General features: G+C 44.3%; 1 protein-coding gene across 3 annotated transcripts in view; it reads left to right on the top strand.

Moving 5' to 3' along the window:
* The window catches only part of CYFIP2 (cytoplasmic FMR1 interacting protein 2), a 51,983-nt gene extending 32,350 nt beyond the window's left edge, over positions 1–19,633 (top strand). For all 3 annotated transcript variants that reach the window (XM_071814691.1, XM_065848792.2, XM_071814690.1), the window contains exons 24-31: positions 3,759–3,902; positions 5,465–5,555; positions 6,238–6,368; positions 9,452–9,524; positions 10,034–10,128; positions 14,039–14,277; positions 14,761–14,908; positions 15,452–19,633. In XM_071814691.1, the coding sequence (XP_071670792.1) occupies positions 3,759–3,902; positions 5,465–5,555; positions 6,238–6,368; positions 9,452–9,524; positions 10,034–10,128; positions 14,039–14,277; positions 14,761–14,908; positions 15,452–15,619 (1,089 nt within the window). In that variant the 3' untranslated portion in view covers positions 15,620–19,633. The remainder of the gene's footprint in view (positions 1–3,758; positions 3,903–5,464; positions 5,556–6,237; positions 6,369–9,451; positions 9,525–10,033; positions 10,129–14,038; positions 14,278–14,760; positions 14,909–15,451) is intronic.
* The last annotated feature ends 5,229 nt before the right edge of the window (positions 19,634–24,862 follow it).

The following is a 24,862-nucleotide window of genomic DNA, read 5'->3' as shown; positions in this document are numbered from 1 at the left end:
TAAATATCAATAGTGTTGAGATGATGCAAACTGCATCAGGAGAGGCTGTTACAAGCCTGAAGTGTGTGTGTGACTTTTGCTTTTGATTTACTTGTTGCCGTTCTGGATGTTTTGGTTTTGTCTTCCAAGATCTGTATTCCCTTCTGTCTCCATGATGAGCTGCGGCTGCCAGCGAACTGAAAACTGGGAGCAGAGATGGAAATAATTATGAACAGGGATGGAAATCAAAGTGCTCCCAGGTGGCATCCTGCCATTTACATGGCTCAGTCCTGCTTACAAGAGCAGGGGGATAGAGAGCTCTTAGCTGGCTCCATGCTGTGAGTAAAGTACATGCTTGCCTGGAAGGAGAGAGCTGAGGGTACAAAACTGTGCTTCAGAAAGGTGGATTACACAAGGTGGTAATGTTTTCATGAGAAAACTGCTTTATTATGGTGTTCGGGTTGTTGAGTTTATCAGTGTACCCAGTTGCTTTGAAATTAAATTTCAGTTGTTCACAAATAAGATGTGTTAGCAGGAGGAGAGGAAACTGAGGAAAATGGGAATAGCTGGATTAGGTCAACAAGTCACAGAATCACAGAGGGTCCTGCTGCCCTTTCTCCATGCAGATATGAGTCCTGCTAGCTCAAAGGGAACCACAGCAAAGCTGTCAGTGCTGTTGATATTACCTACTGCCAAAGTCAAGCTTGAACTTCTCTCATTCGCGAGGATGAGAGGACGCCAAAACCATGCCAGTGCCAGGACTGCTCCAGCACTGGTGTTCCCCATATCTGGAGGTGGACCCAGTTGTGGCCCTGCCTGGGACCTTGCTCCTCACCATGGGATGCAAACAGCCCGTGTGCTCCAGTGGCCAGCAGACACTGAGCCCTTTTCTGTCATTCAGCCACTTACACGACACAGCAGGTTGCCAAGTGTCTGACAAAGAAGCTGCAAAATTACCAGCAACCCACTACTTACTGCTCGTTAACCACTTCTTAGCTCTGTAAATGCTTTAGATTAGGCTTCATTTGTGTATTTTCCTGAGTGCTTCTCTTTTTCTTGGCATTGCTGGACCCAGGGTTACACCGAACTTGCTGGAAATCCCTGCTTCCCTCCCCTGGCTGAATTTGCCCCCCTATTTTTAATGTGCTCGCAGACAGATGTAACCTGAAGGACAGTGCATGCTGCTGGCGCTTGTAAAAATAGTTATGGCATGTGAATGGGATGGAGCAGCTCTATTCTCTGCTGCCATGTCTGCAGCAGCAGCACAAAGGCATTAAGGAGCTGTGGTTGCTACAGGAGGTGTTGGCAGCGGGGGCTGCTGATCCCCTCCACCCCAGGGCTTGGGCTGCACTACCTGGCCCGCCACGGCCATCAGCTTGTTGTAAATCACAGCCATGTGCAGTCTCTGAAAATCACTAGTTGGTATAGCAAGGTGTTATACTGAGACACAGACGAGATACTGACACGGCCACTATACACAGAATATACCCAGACACAGCCTAACACTGTGTATAAGGTGCCTGCTGCGTTGTACATGTCCTGTTCATCCCAGCTGGGGGATATGTATTTTCTTTGCATGAAAGTCTGGTGATAATACAGAGTGGGTAATACAGCTAAATATGGTAAAAGCTTTATAGGGAGAGTGAACATTGATTGTGGCAGGGGAAGGAACCAAGCCATGGCCATATTCAGGCTGTTTGACTTAGAGACCTTTCTCTGACAATTTTGGTCAGTTATTTTTCACTCTCTTATACACCATCTCAGCTGTCACACTGAAGTTGGGCTGGCTGGGAGCCTGGACTAGTCTTGGCTGTGTGCAAGTCCTTTTTTGTCTCTAAGTATATTCCCCTTCTGTTAGCTCTTTTTTTTTTTCAAGGAAGTTCTCGCATAGGCAGCATTATCTGTCTATTGTCTCTTTCTGATCTGTTTTATTAGATAAAACCCTCCCAGCCTTCCCTCAGGTGAGCTCAGACAGTTCTGGGTGATGGCCAACAACATGCTCTAAGACATGGAAATGACAACAGGGCTTTGTTTTGCTTAATTTGCTGTTGAATCCACTCCAGACCATCCCTAGTAACCTCCTGAGCTCCCAAAGCTCCTAAGTACAGGTGGCTTCTCCCTGAGATCTGGGCGCAAGGTGGGACACCAGGAACTCTGCCCCATGCTGCAAATCCCAGCCTGCCTGTGCTCCCAGCCCCAAAACCTGCCTGTTTGGCCCCAAACCAAAGGTGGGGCAAACCCTCTGCAGCGTCTCAGGCAGCTGCTGCTCCCAAGGGGAGGTGAGACCAGGGGCTTTGTTCCAACTCCGAGGGGTGGCAGCGGCTGCCTCAGGCCGGGGAGAGAGCTGTGCTTTGCAGCCAGCTTGCACCTTCAGCTGTTTTGTCTTAAAATACCCACTAGTGTCATTTTTTACATCCTACAGTCTTTACCCCAAGCTGTGTATCTCACCCTTAAATGGAGTTATATTTTTAATTGCTGGCAGAATATTATTATTAGACACAAGCCTACTGCTAGTGCGCTCTGTGGCTCTGCGGAGAGCTCGATGAACCTACCTCATCTTGCAGACATGCGGGGATGAATCATCCTGCTCGCCTGCAGCTAATGCATATCCTAAAATGTGTCTTCTCGCAATCAGGCTTATTGCTGAGACCCCCACTTGAGGGAAAAGCCCACTTGAAAGCTGCTCTCCAGCCCCATTATCCCACTGAGAGGTGAAGGAGTACTACAAGGTGGGCGGCTGAGCCCATACAGTGAAACATCAGCTCTGTTATGGGGAAAATCTGACCAGTTGCTCCACAGCTGTCTCAGGGGACCATTGCATGTGCATGTGATCGTGTTGGCCACTTGTCAAATGTTCCAGGCTGGACATTACCTGGTGTTTAAACAGACACACTTTTCAAAATATAAACTGTTCCTGTTTTTCACGTGTCGGTGTGTATCTAGTGGCTTTAGATCAGTCTGACAAAGAGATTTTTAAAGACTTGGCTGTCTAAATATGCAGATAGAAGCCTGAGCAGGATGCTCGAACACCATTCTCTTAACAGGAGGTGGCAACAATTTCCACATTTCCAAGATTACACTGATAGAGTACATTCCTTGAAATCACTTTGTTTTCTGCTGCTAAAAATTTTGGGAGGCCAGAGCCCTGGGTACTGTTCTCCCTGGACCAGGATTAGATTCCTGCCCTTTTCACAGTCCCATAGGGATGTCTCTTAAGTACAGAGGCAGATTTAGAGCTTTGCAGGATGCAGAGAAAGATATTTTCTGTGTCTCTTCCAGCTGCCCTTATGCTCAGATGCTGCAGTTCCTACTTTTCTTAATAAGGCTCATTTAAAGCAAGTGCCCGTAGAAAAAAGAAAAACCTGTCTGGTTACCTGTATATAAAGCTTTTTGGTTTAGTAGAGAAGAATTTGGGTTTGAAGAGGCAAAGAACTAGCGAATGGAAATCCTTGATCAGGAATGTATGGGAAAGTAAATTACCTTGGAAATGAAAGTGGTGTTGCTACATAGCAGGATAATAAACCTTGTGACATGACAGTGTGTTGAGATTAGAATATGCCCACGTAGGAACATGACTAGAATACGACTACGTAGGAAGAAAAGCCATCTCCTCTTCGCCACAAGAAGCAGAAGAAATGGGACTTGTCATGGGTATTATTATTTCTCCTCCTTTCTTAAAAATTCTTTGAAGTGATGGAACGTAACACCACACTAAGAGAGTTACTTATAGGTCTGGCAAATACTCCTGTCTAACTATCATTGTGCTTCTAATTTCTCAGCCTCTCAACATTGCCTACAGTCACATCTATAGCTCCTACCGCAATTTTGTGGGGCCACCTCATTTCAAGACGATCTGCAGGCTTCTTGGCTATCAAGGGATCGCAGTGGTCATGGAAGAGCTGTTGAAGATCGTCAAGAGCCTGGTAATTCTGAGGCTAACGCTGGCAATGCAAAAACCTCAATGCCTTGAGAGGTGCAAGTTGGACAGTCAGCTTGGGCTTTGGGTTTAGTGTGTTCACGTCTTTGCACCTTTGTGTCCCTTGATCCACACTGAAACACTTGTATTACTGGTGTGATTTTCACTGTTGCTGAGGAATTCCCGTGATTCCCTTGGGATGATGGAGTGTTTCCACCATCTTGAAGTGTTAACTGTGATCAGACACCTACATCTGAGGGTGGGAGAGTTGATAGGCTGCTTTGCTAAAAGCCACTGAGAAGTGATGGGGTGGGATGTGGCACTCACGCAGTCTGGGGGACCTTCAAGACCTGTGCTGGTGCTCAGCGGTAGCACAGGAGCAATGTATCTCCTCACCTTTTGATACCCCTGGAGAACTGCAGGAATGTAGAGGGCAGGCAGTAAAAGTGCTGATACCAGCTTCCCGAGTCTTTATAAGAAAATTCCTGCTATAGGTGAGTCCTTACTCAAGCAATACTGTCCATTTCCATCAGATATTCAGAAGCCAGGGTGCCAATAGCCCTGTCTGCTTTCTAGTTCTCTCTTCTTCAGAAGAAAAATGTGATATCTGCATGGAAATGATCCCATGTCCTCCATAAGTGTACTAACAATACTGAGCATTGAGAGGAGGGAGTGTGCAAAAATGTATAATTTTTCAGGTCATGCTTTTCTACTAAAACACTTGCTTTACTGGAAAGATGATTTTCATTCATTGTAAAGATTTAAATTCTGTTTTGACTGCAGTGATGTAATTTTGAACTTGTCTTAACAAAGCAATATAAAACTGAGAATCTCAAGCATATACCCAGTTTCCCTACTGTGAAGCACCACAGTTACTGAAGATCTAATTTGTGTCACTTAGTTGAAAATATTGTAGCTGGTGTGCAAGATCAGACAGCATTCAACACAAAGACAAAGGTCCTATGTTGGGCTAAACGGTGTTTAGTGCATAATCCTGGATAATGAATGTATCTACAGGATGCAGGTGTATAACTCCAAATGACAGCAAACGCTTTTAACTAAGATATATACTTTGCTCTTGTCCATGTTAGTTTAAAAAATCAGATCTGCAGCAGCTTATTCTACATTTATGTAATTTTTTTAAAAACTCTAAATCTAGTGATCATTCCTCAGGTGGAAGGAGCATTTCCTGTGCTGGGGAATGTCCCCTTTAGTGGCTCTGGTGAAATGCTTTTTGGGTTAGAAGCACCAGTCCAGCTGGATCTAAGACTGAGCCCTGTTTGGATTTCAGCTGCAAAAAATGCAAACACTGCAAGCTGTATTTTGAAGTTGAAAATCCAGGCAGCTGTGATTTATTATTTGGGAGGAAGCTGTAAAATCACTTTTAACTCCATGTACTCGGCCTGAATCTTATATTTGGGTGAAATCCAAATTAAGCAAGCTTCTTAGACTCCAGCTGAAGTTTCATCCTGTGCTGTCAGATGTGAACTCGTCTGCAACCAACCCTCTTTCAAAACCAACGCCAGGAGAAGTCATCATTCCAGTTTAACGAGCCTTTGTCTCCAACAGCTACAAGGCACCATCCTGCAGTATGTGAAGACTCTGATTGAAGTAATGCCCAAGATATGCCGCTTGCCAAGACATGAATACGGCTCTCCAGGTGGGTGCTACAGAAAGATGCACAATGGTTTGAGCAAGGGATCGCCCACATGTTTGTATAGCGTTTACTCGGGCACACACTAGTAATTAAACAAGGTTTAATTAAACGTGCCAGTGCAGAATGCGGCCCAGGCCCACTGCGACTTTCAGCTTCTTTGCTGTCAACACTGGAAGAAGTATAGGAAACTTTTCCAGGAAATCTTTTGGAAATTTCCCTTCGAACACACAGATGACTGATAAGGGAATATCTTCTGGTAGCTTATGTTTTGTTTTCAGGATTTTGTAAGTTTTTGTTATTGTGGGTTCACTGATGTTTTTCAAAAGATCTTCTTAGTTGATGCAAAGATTTTTTGCAGCGTGACTGAAGTCTGCCGTTGAGCTGGATGGGGAAGCACATTCGCCAGCACCAGGACTTCCATTGTCTTGAATCTCTTTTTTCCTCTGATTAGGAAGTCTAAGGACTTCATGTGAATTTCTCCCTGCTTCCCAAGGGTTACTGAAAGCAGGATAAGACACTGCGTGCTAATTCTCCCCAGGGTCAGTCTCCATCCATCCATCCATTTAGCAGTTACAACTTGCAGTTTGTGATTAAGGAAATATCAGGCACTGATTGTCGTTTTATCCAAGTTGTCAGAGGGTGATTCTGCTCTCGCTTTTCTAACTGTCCTTCCTTGTCTTTTAAGGAATCCTGGAGTTTTTCCACCATCAGCTGAAGGACATCATTGAGTACGCGGAGCTGAAGACCGATGTGTTCCAGAGCCTCAGAGAAGTGGGCAATGCCGTTCTCTTCTGCCTCCTTATCGAGCAGGCTTTGGTAAGGCAAAACCCCCTGCACAAACAGATCGTACTTGAAATTACCTGCTCAAGAGCATAAGTGGAAGTGGGTTCTCCAGCAGAAGAGTTTGGCAAATGTTACTTTCCTGCTTCTTGTATACTCAGGGTCTCTATGAGGCTGTGTTATTGGGGTCCGTGGGAGATGACGTACATTGGCACTTGGTCACTGATATCTGGGATTGCTGGAGGAGAATCTGAATACTGGAAGATCTAGATTTAATTTCTGGACCCAAAGCTACTCCATAATTTGTCCTTCTCAGCAATAAAACCAACTGAGGCTTATTTCTAGATTGTAAGCTCTTTGGGGCAGGGATCCTTACTTTTCTATATACATATTTGCACAGTGAGAAGCAGATTTGAGCCCTTTGCTTTTTTTGGGGTGCCAGTGCAATGAAATACTGATTGGTTCTAATGGTGATAAGGATAAAGCAATCCAGCAGGAAGATCTCAGAAGAGCTCGTCCATATATTTCCTGTGACTTATCTTCACCAAATCTTAGCCGGAGCGATGACTTGGTATTACACCCTGCATGAGTGTTTTGTACATGCACAAGTCTCTCAGCTCATGTAATGCCCTTTCCGGTACAGGGCAAAGATTATGGCCAAGAGCCATACATCTTCTTACCGTCTAGGTTTTCACACAATAAATTTACTTTGTAGTGAATTTATCTCGCAGTTTGGCCCAGAGCCAAGTGAGGAGTGTTCAACAACACAATTTTACATTTAAAATGCATATTCCATGTCATAATGGTTTTGGCAGGGTTGTATCTGTTTTTTACAGAAATGGAATTTCCAAGCAAAGCTAAAAAGTTTTGTTTAGAGCAAAAGAAAGTTCAAAGATTTTTAAGTTTTATCTGACCATGGAGCACAGGGAAAACTAAAAATCTCTGCATATCCTCAAAATGTTTATTTCTGCCATTACCTTTGCATCTTAACCCCACATAGAGATACTTTTAGTTCCTAATATGATGTATAAAACACATTCAATGAGTAGTAGTTGCTTAAGATTAGGAAAACTAAAGACGTATATTACCTGGCAGCTTGGCTTTATTTTATAGAATGACCAGAGTTGCCAACTATATCCTGGCAGTTTCTGTTCATTTTATGGCTTTGTAACTGCTCTCTGCTGTTCTCATTGTTGGATTTTATGCTGGATGTACTGCATTTGCCTGTTCCGTCCCATCTTTATGTGGACATTTAAGGGACATAGAGTGGTTTCTTTTAGAAATCCTTCATTTCAGGGCAAAAATGTTCCTTCAGTCCCAGGAGCTGTACATCAGCAGTATATTGGCATTGTAGAATAGCAGAAAATAAAACAAAAGAAGATGGTGAGAACGTGGAGGTCCCTTTAGGAAGGCTGCCCATCCAAGTCCACATCTGCCCACTTTCCATGCCAGCCAAAGTCTCTCCCTCTCTGATCCCCTGGTTTTCTACACTGAAATAGATTTCAGAATATCAAGCCATTTTACATGCAGCAGGCACTAATTCTCGCTCGCTGGAAGATGTCAGATTTGAAGAGCCATCACATAAGATGATTTTCCCTCTAATGGAGGTCTTATGCAGCAGGAGCGATTGCTTTTATGGTGCAGTTATCTTCAGAGCTGTCACAATGAACTAAAGCTGGAGGTATTTGCTGGCAGAGACTGCTCTAGTGAAGACGAGCAGTCTGCTCCATTCTGCTCCTTTTTTATTGTTTAAATTTGAGGAGAGAGGGGTTGCTTGGGACTAAATTTCTAAGCAGAATTCATACTGTCAGGTAATGAGCCTTGGGAAGGAAATCTGTTAATAACATGACTAATTTTGGGACAGATGTCAGGTGACTGCAGGCTGCAAATGGTAAAAATACTCTCTTTATCAGAGGGAAACAGCAGTGAAAAAGCATTCATCTAGGGACAAATAGTGTTTTGCAAACAAATAACCAAGGTGACAGGCACACTCTGTCAGCATCAGCATCTCTCTATACGTGGAGGGACCCTGGGCTGCTCCTGTCATGTCAGCACTGTGTCACAAACTGCACTCCCACAAACTCGCTCTCATCCCAGCATCCATGTGCCGGTACAGCCTCCTGCAGCTCCATGCTACGCTGTCCTCTCCCTCTTGGCTGGAAGGTGGGCTATCCATCCGTGCATCCCAAACAGACCCAGCCGAGCCATTCCATCCGGCCCCCAAGTATCTTTTGCTGCACTGTCATGACCTGCTTTCGAGTATGTCTAAATCTCTATGATAAGCTCAGGACTGAAAGCATGCCCTAGAACTAGACTTTTGTAGGAGCAAACGAATGCCTTGTTGTGACGCAATGCCTCTGTGTTAAACAGCTTTGGTTTCCTTGCTGCTGTTTCCCATTGCAGACTTGTATACAATGTATTGTCAGCCATCGCTCCTCAGTCTCCACCTGCCTATTTCTAGGTTTCTTCTCCTTGTGCATCTGTGTTTGGGATTATTTTTTCTCAAGTGCATCGGCATGCATTCTCTCAGGTGGCATCTCATGATGTTATTCCTCTCTGGACTTCTGTTTTAATCTCCCCAGTGCCTACACCACTGGGATTCTGGTCTGGTAGCCCTGACTGAGAACACCAGATGAACAACCAAATAATTTCTGACCAACATATTCTGTACCTATTTGCAGTAGAGCCATGCATCAGTATATTTTACACAGACACACCCTAAAATAAGTAAGCCAAAGGGTTATTTTCACCTGGGCACTCTCTGTAAAAATAAACAGCAGGAAGTCATCAGGTTAAGATGAAACTGAAATCTCCATGTTCTTTATCGCTTCTTACTTGCAGTGCTAGTAAGTGGGACAGAAAATAAATACAAAGCTCTGGCCTTGTACAGGCAGAAAGTAACTTATTTGAGTTGAGGAAACTTCCTGGCTTAAGTTTAGAGGTATTCCTTCCAGTTTTAGTTCATTTAGGTTGAAACCACCAGGGTTACTACTGAGCTGGGTTGGATTTGAATAGGTGCTGTAGACATGGATTGTGGTGTTGCCCAGGCCCCTGAGCCATACACTCAACCCCTATAGGTATTTTTTAACTTACTTTATCTTTCTTTCTTCCTGCCTCAGTCCCAGGAAGAAGTTTGTGATTTGCTGCATGCTGCTCCCTTCCAAAATATTTTGCCCAGGGTCTACATCAAAGGTAAGAAGCTGAGAGAGAAGCAGTGGACAGACTCAGGGGTCTCTGCCCAGAAGCTGTTTCTCTCCCATTTCTGCTGAGGAGTAGTTCTGGCCCTGCTTCCCCCTCGAAATAGATAAGTGGATACAGCCAAAAGTCAGGTGGAAACAAATGCCAGGGGTGCATTTTCTGTAGCCTAGTTACAGAATGAAACCTTAGTCAGCTTGGGGGTTCCCTTAAGGTTTTAAAGCCATTTCACAGCCTCTTTGGAGAATGACAGCATGAAATGTCCATCTCACCAGGAGCGGTCAGTAACAGGGACACGCTTTTGGACATGTGTGATTAAGCTGCTGCTGAGACTGCAATCGCACATCCCTCCTCTGCATCACTGGTTCCCTCATTTGCTGTCGGTTTGGCTCACTGATCCAAAGGCTCGTTGGATGGTTGCTGGGGGGCAGCTCTGAGCAAACTCGGCGGAAATTGCGGGTCTCCACTTCCTCCTCTCATTTCACTGTTTGCTGCTCGCTTAACAGAAGGAGAACGCTTGGAGGTGCGCATGAAGCGTCTCGAAGCCAAGTATGCCCCACTTCACCTGGTTCCCTTAATAGAGAGGCTGGGCACTCCGCAGGTAAGGATTTCATTGAAAGGGATGGCTGTTGAAAATTCATAGCAGTCCTCAGATGGCCTGTTTGGCCTCAGGAAAGTGATCTAATTTTTTTTTTTTCCTTTTTTTTTTTTTTCCAAAACATCATTCGGACTAGAAAATCAGAATCCTTGCCCTAGTAGACTCCTTGAATGGAAATTTGTGAACAGGTCCAAAGATGGTGTGTTGCTGCCTTCGGGCAGGGAGCTGTAAGGCAAGTGTGCTAGAAGCCAGCTCTGAATATGAGCACCTCTGATTCAAACTCTTTCCTCCCCGTTTTTAAAAAGATGGAGAATTTCTGGGGTGGTTTGAGGGGGAACATGGCAGAGCTGTCCCTGACTTCATCAATTGCCATCACTTTTGGGGATCTCATTTTAGGGCTGCAGTGTGGTCTGTTTTTTAAGCTCATCCCTGTCAAGGAATACATCTGAGAATGGTTTCCCTCCTAGCACATGCTTAGAGCTTCAGCACATGCTTAAAATTACGGCTCCACTTAAGTGTCTTCTTGAGGTGGGTCTCAGCTTGGAAAAGATCTCATTTGTGCCAAAATTGAATACCATTAAAATATCTCCGTAGATTGATCAATGTAATGGGCAAAATTCGAGCCTCATTGATATCAATTACTAAACTTCCACTGCCTACTTAGTGGGGTCAATAGGATAAAAATCATGCAAAATATTAAATGAATCAACACCTTTTGCTGTCATGTCCTGCCAAGGGAATGGAACGAACACTCCATTGTATGAGGTGACAGATCTATGGCAGGTGGGAAGTTGTTCATTTTTTTCTTGTTTTTCTGATGAACCAAGGACATTTTGGACTTGGTTTCATTGGAAATTATATGAAACAAAGAAACTGGCTGGTAACCGAGGGGTTTGTCTTACCTCCTAGACACTTCTCTCACTTCCCATCAGCTTCCTTTTAAAGGAGACACTCGAGAAAAAGAATTCGCCTCTGTGTTTTTGTGTCTTTGTCTTGGTCTTTCTATCTCTCCTCCTTTCCATGCAAAATCATCATTGAAATCTGCTATTAGAGTCCACTCGTTGCTTATCCCTGACCTACTTATAACGATGATGAAAACAAAATGTATTTCTTGTCCTGCTAAAAATTATTTCTTTTCCGTAAACTCTTCCCACATTCATCACACAGGTACACTTGAGTACCAGAACTTTTTGGAGCTCAGATTTAGATCAACACAAGAGTCACTTTCTAGAGGTGCCTCCATAGCTTCTAAGCTTGCTCCTGGAAATGCAGTTGTGGACACAGGCCATACGGGGTTTTTTCCTGCGTAAGCATAAGCACATTTTAGCAATTGTCCAGAATCTAAGCAGAAGTTGCCTGCTAGATGCCTCTCCCAAAATGTGGCCCTATGCATTTCATATAATTACATGCTGTGAAGGGGCTTAGACAGAGGCTGCAGTAGTTGGTGGGGATCTACCAGTCTTTGCAGGCTTTGGGTACCCTTCTTGCAGGCTTGCTAGTTAACAAGCTGCCAAAGAGGTATAGCGCAATAGCAGGAAACCTGTCAGTGATTATTGTAAATAATCAGTGTGCATTATGAATCCACAGGCAGCTGTCTGATAGGTGATTCATAAAGAACCAGGGAGGCCAAAGTGGTTTGTTAAAGGAATCCTCGCCCTTTTAATGCTGATCATATGGATATTTAGTAAGGGGTTTTCAAAAGTGCTTGATTAGTTTCATTTTTTCATTGGAAATAATAGGAGCCTTTCCTTTTGAAGACCGAAGGAATAGTTGAGCCAGTACAGTGGCATCATTTGACAGTTTATCTTGAGAGCACCCTTCTTATCCTGATCTTAGAGGTTGGTGGGACCCCAGACTGTGAGGCAGATCTGGCCACAAGCCTAATACCTCTCCAGCTGCCTTCAGCATGTTAGATACCTACCCAACAGTAGTAGTCCTGTATCAGAGACTGGTCTTAGGGTGATGAATTTTAGAAACAAATTCCATCTGTGAATATGTGTAACTGAGTGGCACTACATCCTTTGAAAGCCAGGTATGTCCCTTTCTAGATTAAGATTTCTCCAGAAACAGTAGACTGAGATAATTGGACCAGTGTGTTCTCAAAAGTACTTGTTCTGTCACTATACCTTAGCAAACAGTAATGCTAACACCTTTGTATGTGAAATGGCTTTACTTCTTCTCTGTCCCCATTTTGCCATCATAGATTATGCAGATACTACTCTGTACCCATAAGAGTTTGGAGCAGATGAGGAAAGTACACAGCCTTTCACTGTAAAAACAAGCTGGGTAAAATAAATCTTTACTTGCTAAGCAAACATACGCAAGCGCGTGCCGTGAAACTGCTGATATCATTCCTGTGTTTAAGAAATCAAAAGATCCCAATATGGCCTCTGCACAGCAGTACAGCTTTCCCTTGATATTTGCTATTAGTTGAACATTAATTGATCAGAGGTTCCCAGAACGTCCTTGAAATTGTGGCACAAGCAGGAATTGTAACACTTCTAATCTCAACAGCCACCAAACTAAAAATGCTTTAGGTTACTGCCAGCATAAACTAATAGTCAGGAAAGGGGATTTGCAGGCACATGCGTGTTTTTTAGAGTGGAATAAAGATCACCCAAGTAAACCGAGCATAATTCATCTTCTTAAATGTCTGGCCAGGACACGTGCCTGCCTGTTGTGCCAGATGCTCTGAGCCCACACTGTGATTCTGCTCAGGATGATGTTTTTATAGGCTTTACAGGGACAGCTGGAAACAGAGCAAATGCTTAAGAACTACTTAAAGCTCCAGGAGGTCCTCTGGGATAGGCGGGGGGCCGGTAATTCCCATGTGCACTCTGCATGCCTCTGCCAAAGTGGTGAGGGGTACAATGTCCTGTGGGACCAGGGTGCCGGGGCAGCCGCTCATCTACGGGGATGAGTGTGGCAGAGCTGGGGCCTCCCCCAGCCATGGGCATGACCGACAGCACTCGGCGCCCATTTCCCATGTTATTTTTGGCAGTGCTGCAAAGAGAAGTGAGCAATGCTGCTGGAAATGGGAAGAAAAGGGGCAGCTACAAGGATATCAGGCAGCGAGCGAACTCCGCACTTGCAGCCCAGCCGCAGTCAGTGGGGTCAGTGCTCCCATACTGGGGGGGAGACCCAACTTATTTAAAATCCCCTTTTTTCTTTCCTCAGGGAGAGCAACGGGGCTGAAATGAAGCCAATTCTCTTTTAATTTTCTGATAGTGTAAAAGCCAAATGAACTCCATCCAGTGGAGCCATTTCAGATTTTTACAAGTAAATCTCAGTGGGGATGTCACAGAAATCCTCCACACATGTAAAGCTTCCACATATGTAAAAAAATATTATTTGAATTTTTTATGATCCACAGGTTTTCCAGTATTAAGGTTCCAGTGGCTTCTCATCTTCCTCAGAGCTTTTATACCCTAACTACAAAAGAAATCAAGAAAGCTACAGGCTATCTACATTTTAAAGAGATAGTGGCAATGTCCTGGGAAGCAAAATGTCCCTGTTCTCTCCTGTTTTATCTTCATAATCTGCAGAAATGATGAAATTAAATCCAGCAACGCTGAGTATCACTAACATAACAGAATAGTGTGCTAGAAGAATTAAGGATCAGTTTTTCTAGTCAGAGCTTTGCCTTCAACTTTTGTTTTCTGACGTACATAGTTATTTCAAAAGATACTTAGCTTAGTGAAATCTAATTGAGGACAATATTAAGTCTTCCATTTGAGGGATGAGTGTTCTCTGGTGGGGAGTGCCACAGGAGCAGCCATCAGAGGTAAGGTTGGACCCTGCACGGGATGTGCGTTAACTTGGAAGGAGCCGGGGACACCAGGAAGCGTTAAGTCCAGCGAGAAGGTCCGTATTACATTGTCACTTCTGTTTCTTTGGCTGTCCTCCTCCCCAGCAAATAGCCATCGCCCGGGAGGGTGACTTGCTGACCAAGGAGCGGTTATGCTGCGGGCTGTCCATGTTCGAGGTGATCCTGACACGGATTAGGAGCTACCTGCAGGACCCCATCTGGCGCGGGCCACCCCCGACGAACGGGGTCATGCACGTGGACGAGTGCGTGGAGTTCCACCGGCTCTGGAGTGCCATGCAGTTTGTGTACTGCATCCCCGTGGGCACCAACGAGTTCACTGCAGAGTGAGTCCCTCAGCTGGCTCTGCCCTCAGTGCTGTTCATGAGGTAGCGGGATGCTAGGATGCTCTCAGCCAGGCTAGAGGTGGAGGGAGAATGGGGGTCTTTGATGAAAGGACTTTGTCATGCACGGACATAAAGAGTCGCTCAGCTTTTTATCTGAACAGCTGTGGAAAAGAGCAATGTAAAAGGACATACCCAAGGCGACATGCAGAAGGAGATGGGTAGATGGGCAAACAACCCAAGTCAGGGGCTAGGTCCTCTTCCATCGTACCCTGTGATGTGCCCTGCACAGCCTGGCCCTGGTGTTAATTCTGCATATCTCCTTCCCAGTTCGTTTTCTCTAGGTTTATACCACATTCTAGGTGTAGGACTGCATCTGAATTCCCCAGGAATTCACCAAGTAAAGTTCCTGGTGCCACAGGAGGACTTCTCTTACCTAACTCTATCCTGTCATCTCTCCCCACTGTTACCCTGTGTTCCTTCCAGGCAGTGCTTTGGAGATGGTCTGAACTGGGCAGGTTGCTCTATCATTGTTCTCCTTGGACAGCAACGGCGCTTTGACCTCTTTGACTTCTGCTACCACCTGCTGAAGGTGCAGAGGCAGGACGGGAAGGATGAAATCATAAAAAACGTGGTAAGTTGAATCAGTACACTTCTCCCTCTCTGTTTCCTGTCTTGCCTTGTTCAAACTCATAAATTACAACCATGCCCCGTGTTAACTTTATTCAAACTGGACATGCTCACTGTGAGATTTCCATCTGCAGCTTCATCAGAGAGGCCAAGGTTTTAATTGGCTTAACAATCAAATCTTTTTTCTCCCAAAGCTTTTCCCTTCTTCCTGGGATTGGGAAGCTGGAGCAGAGAAGCTGGTATTTCCAGCAACCATACTGTGATCTCAGTGGCTTTATCAATAAGGAGTTGGTAGTCTACACTTCAGATCAGTTAACTTAGGACCACTCACTGACCTTGTTAATGCTTTGTCTTGACTCTTCAAACCCTATAATGAAGTGGGTCACCGGTCCCTGGGAGGTGCTAAGTGGAACCGTAACGTGTTATAGCTGCTTTGCTTTAGCAGAGGTTTCTCAGCAGCGGGGGCAGAGGTACTGGTAGTTTCTAGCTGGCTGGATGATATAAGACTTTCTTCATCTGCTCTTTTTCTCCTTCATCATCCCTCCAGCCCTTGAAGAAGATGGCTGACAGGATCAGGAAGTATCAGATCCTGAACAATGAGATTTTTGCCATCCTGAACAAGTACATGAAGTCGGTGGAAACAGACAGTTCCACGGTGGAGCACGTGCGCTGCTTCCAGCCCCCAATCCACCAGTCGCTGGCCACCACCTGCTAGTGTGGACACTGACCCTGCGCTGGCTGGGAAGGGAGAAGAGACTGAGCCCCGAAGAGCTGGGAGGGGTAAACTCAATGGTGTGAGATCTGGCAACAAAGTAAGACTGGGTATGCCTACTACACACAAGGACGCATCTTCCCATCTGGCCCTGTTTGAGTGCATGTTCTTCTGTCCCATCCCTGTGATCAGTTTTACTTGTAGCTTTCAGACTTGGGGATAGGTGGGGGTGGGCGGGCAAAATGTGCTTTTTTTCCATGATGAAGCGGTCCGTTTTTTCCTTGTGGTTCATCCAATCGAACACGTCACTCTGAAGCCATACTGCAGCCCCAAACGTGGTGCTCCTGGTGGAAGAGCTCCATGCTTCCACAGTGCCAGGAGCCTACTCCCACCACAGAAACAATGGGGCAAATCAACACCCCCAATGACATGTGCCACCAGCCATGGAGCAGGAGGGTCTGAAGGCAAGCCCTTGGTTCACTGCTTGGGGAGAAGAAGGGATGAAGGCAGGATGTCATCTGTGGCAGCACCCTGAGGATCAAGTGATGGGCACAGAGGAGCTGTGCCATGCTGGTCTTGGATGGCTGCGTGCCCCAGGCTGGGGCTAGCTTTGTGTCCTCTGCCACATCGTTGGCCTTTCTGGCATCTGTTAAAGAGAGTTTTTGCACGTGGGTTTCAGAATAGCAATGATGTAGTCGCCAAGTAACTCCTCAGCACTTCAGTGAGCTGGGCAAAGAGAACCTGGCCTAGCTTTTTCCCTGCTATGGGACATCCATTTCTTTTAATGCAAAGGGTTCTCCCCTGTAGACACATCTTCCCTGGACTAAACAAGATTTCTGAAGGACTACAGAAGAGGCTGCATTCATGTGAATGTGTTCATGAACATATTAATTTGGGTGGAAATAATCACTGGTCCTGACAGGAGGCAGGTGTAGTTGCCTTGAACATATATGATCTTTCATCTTCAGCCAAGGATGAGAGCTGAGGTGTGTTATTTGTGTATGTTCTGGGATGCTATTTTCCCTTGTTTTAGACAAATTCCTAGCAGCACAGAGACCACATATCTTTCTTCAGAGAATGGTGACTATCAGCAGGGCTTAGGAAACTTCCCATCACTCAGAAAAGATACAGTGGTTTAGAAGAGGTAAAATATAGGATAAGCATTAAAAAATACCCAGAATTTTCCACATTTAAAAGTGTTCAGAGGAAGCACTGACATCTGTTTCCTCTTCCTACTCAGCCAATCTAAGATTCCTGGATACTGAGAACAAATCCAGTAGGAACTTCAAGGAGGATTCCATAACTCATGGTCTTCCTTGCTTCCCCACAGTAGTGTCATTGAAGTGATACAAAAGCTTGTGCTTAAAGGAGATCAAACCACATACCCCAAGAGAAAACAATGCTAGCCTTGCCACTGGCAATATTTTGATTTCTCAGCTTTAGACAGATAACAGCAGATAATTGCTGTTACAGCATACAGATGTGACAATATATATTCCTTTCATGCATGCCATCATGCCTTGTAAACTGCATGCTATTACAGATGTTAAAAAGGCAGAGCCTGGGCATTTATTCTCTCAGAGGGAACATACAATTAATTAGCAGAAATGTCCCAGCTGGAGCATTTTGTCTTAGGAAACAACAGCCAGCACACTACTATTAGCAAGAGGAGATCTTGCTGGGTGGGATGAATTTCTTCTCACAGACACTCACCACCTTCTCCCTTGATAATCAAGAAATACCCCACACATGAAAAGTGCTGGACATTATCACATCGCGAGTTTCCTTTAATTACCGAGACAGACGTTTAAACTGCAGGGAGGAAATTGTGTGGCACAGTAATCTGAAAGTAGAATGGAAACTCAAGAAGTCTGGCTGAAGTGTTTGAGTGGCAGGGAAGGACCAGCCCAGCAAGGGGATTTGTTTCCTCTCTGTTGTGACAAAGAGCAGAAGAGCATCTGGGACTCGATGACACCGCAGGACTCTTGCTCTCTATTTACTGTTCCACTAAGGATGTCAATTTTGGTTTTCCATCGCATTCAAACACTTCTAGCCTACTGGAGTGAGGGTATCTACAGATATATATTTTTAAAAGGAAGAGGAGAATCAAGCACTTTATTTTTTATGGAAAACGAGATACAAGGAAAATAGATGCAACTGAGATCCTGTTTTTCCTGACCTAAATAGCAAGTGCTTGTTATTTTGGTATGAAAGTGTTGCTGAAAAGGTGGCACAAGTCCCTGTTTGGCTCCCAGAGCCTCCTTTGGGCACAGCACAAATTAAATGTCCTACTGCGTCTGACACATTATGGGATGTTGGAGCCTTCTCAGAAACCAGCAAGAAGTTAATACAGAAGGATGAACAGTACCACATAGCCCAGTCTCAGCTACCTAGACAAGATAGGATATAGTAAGGTCAATTTAAATATCTGTTTAGGTCTGGAGTGAGTCAAGAGGTATTTTACCTAAACATGAATATCACTTTGCATTCTTTTGCTGAAGTTTTACCCATAATAATTCTCGGAAACTCTGCAAAACACAGTTGCATGTACTTGAAAGAACAGGTAGATTATCTCTCTCTGCTGCCCTCGCATTTGCTGGCAAAAACACAAAATCCCTTCAGATTGTGAGGGCTGAAATGTTTTGAGCAAAAAGTCCAAAGTGCGTGGACAAAATGTGAAGTGTTTTTGACTGTAGAGCATATGCAGATGTTTTGCCTTGTTGCTCAAGTAGTATGAGATATCAGCTAGGAATAATCTTATCTTCATTTCTGAGGTTTGATGTTGTTGTCCTTTTATTATCTAAAGGATGCAGATAGTCTTTAGCTTCAGTTCTGTAACCCTTCTTGAGTGTATATGAGAAAGAGGTCCAGTCTTAGGTCTTTAAAGAACTCCATGAAAATGGAATTTTTCTCCTATCCTTTCTTAATGTCATAATTGTTAATGAAAATAGGAGGCAAATTTGTAATATTAGGGCTAAACAGTAACTGAATGGCAAAAGATCAGTCATATTTTCCACACTTGCAGACATTCTGCCAAGTTTGGGTGTCTTCTTTGCAAATATGCTCTAATCCTGTAATTTTCAGCCTTTTACAGTCTGCAGACACCTATTTTTTTTCCCTAGGGAAATGTGGACCCCTGTCTGGATACTTTTAAGTCCACTGACTATGGATTTGCTTTTTTACTTACATTTTCCTGCTTACCCCAAAGTAGTCTGCAAACTCCCCAGGATTTACCAGCCACCACTTGGAATGTCTACTGCAAAGACAAATTGTTGGCTCCATACAGGAATTACAGAGGGGAGAAAGGATGGCCTGTGCCACAAATTAAGTCAGACTAGATTATTTTAATGTTCCCTCTGGCTTTGACATTATAAAATACAAGTATTGGCAGTGCACACGCCTTTCTTGAATGATGCTACACTTGACTTTCGATGATGAAATAGAAAGGGGAAGCAAACTAGTTCAAGCTCAGCACTTCAATAGTTTTCCTTTTAAACTCTGACAGCACTTATTAGAATTGAACAACATGTTAGTCTTTTTTCTCCTGCATTACTCCAGCCCAGTAGGTTCATGTGTCTTTGAGAACAAAAGAAAAGAGAATTGAAGGTGTAAAAAAAAAAAAAAAAAAAAACCAAGAAAATATTCTTAAAAACTCTTGTCAAATGTACCATATTTGTATGAAAAGCTGCTTTGAGTTATTTTGTACAATTAATTTTATTTATGGTGAGGTATATTTACGCTTGTGATCTGATAACGGTGTTAAATTTTTGATCCATATTTGCTATGCAGCCGAAGATGATATTTTGGTTTTGTATGATTCTTTTTTGCTGTTGTTCTAAAATTCAGCTAATAGAAGCTGCCATCGCCATTAGAAATGCTTCTGCAAGAGTAAAGCATCTGGTACATGGTGATATGTCCCGTAACACAGCAACCAACAGTGTGTACAACAAATGTGGGATGACTTTTGTGATGAAGAAGAATAAAAATCGGGCTCATTCATGAAATGGGCAGACTTGATTTTGTGGTGTCATCATTTGTGGAGAGCCTCCAGTTGTACCTGGCACAAAGAAAGAGCTCAGAGGAATAATGGCAGCATTGTGGTGATAGAAATGTCAAGCTTTTGTCAAAACCAAACACCGAAACAAGCAAACAAACTTTCATATGAAAAAGTTGATTACTTTCAAAAAAATCCTTACACTTATATTTTCATTTGAAAACTTATTTTAGTATAAAAAGGCTAGGGGAGGGATAATTATATAGTTTTTTTAAATAGAATTTGACAGGCCCTGCTCAAAACCAAGGAGTTAATTTCCTCTCATCACCACAACCTTTTCAACCCAACAGGGGCCTTTTTATTCAAGAGACTGCCCCTACTATTGTTTTCCATATCTCAATTTGAGACCATTCTGAGGTTTGTGTTAAAAGCACCTAAGGAGCAGAGCAGCTGTGGCTGTTGACTTGCAGAAGGAGCAGTGGGAACTGAAAGGAAAAGGTGTTCTGGGCACTGAGGAACTGGGGTGAAACAACTGATGTGGGTCTGTGGGAGGAGGAGCACCTATGCTTCATTTGCTCTAGACAAAATGCTACCACTGATGTTCCCTTTTGTAGCTTCTTCCCAAGGTTCCCTCATGGGAGCAGCTTCTGAGCTTGAGAGGAATAAAAATGCAATGATTCCTCACCTACAACTGGAAGTGAACTTTACACCATGACCAGCAGCTCCGATGATCTTTCCGATGTGCTGCAAGTCACAGGACATACGAGGTGCCTGCAGCTTTGTGTGTAGCACACTGCTGTGGAGGAGGATTTGCCAGATGGCTGGAAGTTGCCCAATGTTTACTGATTTCAACATGATTCTGCAATGGGGAACAGCAGCAAGGAGAGCAGGACTTCCCTCCTGACTCAGCCACTGGTACTAGGCAGGTGGTTTAGTTTTCATCCTTTCCTCCATCAAGCTGGTTTTTTTAATTATTTTCTTTTATTAACTTCACCTGCTGTCACACAGACACCCCAGTACTAACAGCAGCCCCAAGAAATGGCAATGCCTCCCAGGCTGCAGGGTCTCACCTGGAGCCAGAGGCAACACTTGCTCTGAGTGTCAGGCTCCAAAACTCTGAATTTTGGACAATCGACCCTGAGGGACCAGCATCAATGATACAGGCACACACCTTTCTTCTTCCTAGTGTTTCTAAATAGATTTACATCTTCGGATTAAAGGCACTTCACCAATGCGAAGAACAGTTCATTAATGATTGTTTTATTCTTTCAAAAGCATAACAAAACAACCCTTTCTGTGACCCATCCTGCAAGCCAGGAGTGCCCTTCACCTCTGATTTTGCTTGATTTAGTGTTCTTATGCAAACATCTGGCAGGTAAGAGGTCTGCAAACAAACAACCTGCTGATTACGCGTCACTTCACCTTGTGGCACCCACTGCTGCTCTGATGCCTTAAGGCCTCCAGTGCTTGCAGAATATCCACCTATCCCTCACCAATCCACCACTCCTGCAAACATACATGATTTATGGGGCCACAGTGACCTGGAACACTGAACCAACCTGGAGAAAAAAAAAAAAATGTAGCAACCCTGGGAGAAATGCATTAGGGTGTGTTCTATGGTCTAATGACCCTGGATCACTCAGCTGCTCCACAGCACAGATCCACAAGTAGGTGCACTGGCACTAGGAGGGCAGAACAGGGGTGGGAACCCACCGTGGGTGTGGTGGGCTTGGGAATTCTGTGCGTGTTCTCTAAACTCTTGCAGCATGAAATGACAACCTCAGCCGCTGCGGACATGGTTACCTTCAGACAGGCTGAATTAAAAGCTGTCTGCTCAACAAAGTCCAGTCTTTCAAGCTTCTGAGCATCCTTTCATGTAGTGCTGCAATCTTCTGAACACCAGGCAATTCCCTTAACCCCTACACAGTCAGGGCATCATTAGAAAGAGAAGGATTTACCCTCTGTTTGAAGCAGCAAGTGGCCCCTTGGAGCCTTCAAACTCTACAAAGTCACGGCAGAAGATCGCAACCCTGTTCTGAACGTTTGCACAGGAACATCTAGCAGACATCTGAGGGCAAAAGTTTCCATCACCTGTTAGCAGGATACTTCTACCATTATTTGAAACACAGGACAACAGATGGACGGTGTTCTTCCATCATTTTTTCTAGACCAAAATAGATGGGCAGAGAAGAGCAGGGGAAAGAAAAGCCTTTTGATGTTGCTAAAGAGGTTATTTGCATGCAAAGGTCTCTTGCTCTGCCCCTGGATTCCAGTCAAGTCTTTTGGTCTGGAAACCAGCATTTCAGGAAGAACTGCATTGTTAGAAGATGAGCTGCTAAGGAAGACTCCCTGATTTCTAATGAATTATTTTTAAGGAAACATCTGATGAGAGTATCAGCCAATGAGGTCATAGCTTGGAGCTGAATTCCCTAATTACAGCCTTCCCATTAAAACGAGGATATGAAGCAATAAAAGAGGCATTGGTTGCATCCCTGCTTTACTGTTATCAGTCTCAACTTGCCCTTAACTAAGCCAATTCCATGCCAATCCTGCCTGGCTTTTAACTCCCATATTGCCATACACAGCCTTGTTAAATCCATCAAACGCAACTCCTGTGACTTAGAGATTTTATACACCACACCCTCGCAGCCCCTGCACCAGAGAGAAAAATACATGACACACTTGTATCCTTTGTTTGATAGCAAGACCTGACTGAAGCTTTTCCCACGGTGGTGACAAGTGGGTACGCTCTTTCCCTGACGTCTGACAGCTCACGCTATGGTGTCCCCTCCCTTTGGGGCCCTGCCACGTCTCCTCTCTCCCCAGAACTGAGAACAGCTTCTCTTGGAGACTTCACCTCTTGTCAAGTCTGGCAAAAGTGGCCTATGGGACCAAATATCTTTGGAATGAAGTGGGGTACATAAACAAAAAATCTATGTGTGCCCTTTCCTTTAGGAAAGTAAGGTGACAGGGGAAAAAGCTGTAGCCCAACGTGCCTTTTGCTTTTGACTGCACCACCCCCTCTGCTGTGGCAATCACTTATGAGGTTGCACCACGACCAAAAAGATTAACATAAGATCCCTTCCATAAAAATTTGCTCCCTCCCCAACACCTCTCTGCTATTAGAGTCCACTCATTGCTTATCCCTGACATACTTATAACAATGATGAAAACAAAATGTATAATTATTTTTTTCCCATAAACTCTTCCCACATGCATCACACAGGTACACTTCAGTACCAGAACTTTTTGGAGCTCAGATTTAGATCAACACAAGAGTCACTTTCTAGAGGTGCCTCCATAGCTTCTAAGCTTGCTCCTGGAAATGCAGTTGTGGACACACAGGCCATACGGGGCTTTTTTCCTGCATAAGCACTTTTTAGCAATTGTCCAGAATCTGAGCAGAAGTTGCTTGCCTCCTCAACACCTCTCTGCGTAGCAATTAACTGCGCTCTGCACTGATGTCAACACTGACCCAAAAATGCTTGGAAATTATTTTGGATGCAGTTTAACTGTCCATCACCGCATCACCATTAGGACTCCCCAACTATCAGCAAGACCTCAGAGCCCCACAGTGCCCCGAGCACCCAGGTGGAACAGCCTGGGAGGGGACAACAATTCCCCCAGCCAGATGCAGGCAGTCGGCGCTGCAAACACAGCAACGCTCATCCCACTCAGCCATCACCTCAGTTTCTACAGTCAGCCTCAGGCTCACACATCGCACTTAAACAGCACCTGCAAGTAAATTCACTAAATAAAGGCTAAATCCTGACAACACTGTCTTGCCCAGAGTGCCTTTTACCTGCATACTATCCACAGCAGGAGCTGCTCACAGATCACTGATAAATCAGCACAAGTTTCATTCCCTACATCAAAACCTGCTGGCACACATTTTGGATCAATTATCAAGGGCTCCTATGACAAAGGGGAAGATGTGGGGCTTGGCTGGCACAGTCTCTCCCAATCAGCGACCCACAAGTTTGGCACCAACAAACAGACCCGATTAAAATCAAATTACTCACAAAACACTTGAATGTTACAATTTCCGGAGAAAAGAGTTGTACAGAGATACGATCAGGCTGCTGAGCAGAGGAGCCACACGGTGCTGGAAATGCTACAGTTTCATAGTCTAAGAGCAATTTCTGTAGTAGCAGGTAATGTATTTTATGAAAGAAAAAAAATACCAGATATGTTCAGATCCTGCAGATCTCACATCTTTACATTGCCTTATGACAGATACAATTTCTACCTATAAATGTGGGCTTGACCAAGTAAAGTTGTTGGTTTTACTATTGTTTTTGCTTGACTCTGCTGACCTACAGCAAAATGTGTCTAATGGCTCCTGCTGCAATGAAAGGGCCTTTTTATCAGCAGTAGGTTTCTGTGTACACACAATCACTGTGCACACACATAGGAAGGGAGGATGTCGGTAGAAGAGGATGGGGATGAAGGCAAAATACTGGTGTGCAGCACACTCCAAAGCATTCACACACTACTATTAGCAAGAGAGGCTTTGGCTGCAGCTGGGCTGGGAGTTGACAGGGCAGTCATGGCTCATGATCTATAGAAAGGACTGAAACATGTGGCCATGATAAGGCCTGCCAACTAAACAGTCACAAAATAAAAGGGTGTAAAATAAGGTTAAGTGATGGAGGAACCCATGGGCTGGAGATGACTTTCTCAGCACTGGAATTCAGTATGGAGGCAGTTAAGTCTTAAATCACAGCTGTTGGTGGCGAAATTGTATCCTGTACTTCTGATCTTGTGCTACACAACAATTTACAGCACAAGAGTGCCCTGGTCATTACACACTCATCTTTTGTTAATGTTTCTTTTTCAAACACACCTTTGTTGGGAGCCAATCCTTTCCCACTATAATTCAAAAGTCAGGAAGGATCATTAGGTTAATTTTGCACAACCTTCAGCACAGAACATGCCTTTGCCCAGCAAGTACATGATGCATGGAACCCCACAATTCCACTTAGGATATATCCATCTTCCCTTGACACCTATGTGTTTCTTGGCCCCTCCACCTCATCCTTCAGTCCTACAACCTATCGCACACAGCTGTAGTACTAAGTAGAGAATAACAAACACCAACACTTGAAGCAATAAGATGCTTTCTGAAATGCTTCCTTGCTTTATGAACTGCAGTTACAGCTTTTAGTAAGGTGAAATCTTTCCAGGACCACAAACACCATTGGGGATTTAATTTCTCTTGTTTACTTTTATCATCTGTTCCACTATGCACA

This window comes from Patagioenas fasciata, chromosome 14 (genome assembly GCF_037038585.1).
Source record: "Patagioenas fasciata isolate bPatFas1 chromosome 14, bPatFas1.hap1, whole genome shotgun sequence".
Lineage (NCBI taxonomy): Eukaryota > Metazoa > Chordata > Aves > Columbiformes > Columbidae > Patagioenas > Patagioenas fasciata.
The sequence above is the reverse complement of the archived record's forward strand: the minus strand, read 5'-3'. Positions and strand labels throughout refer to the sequence as shown.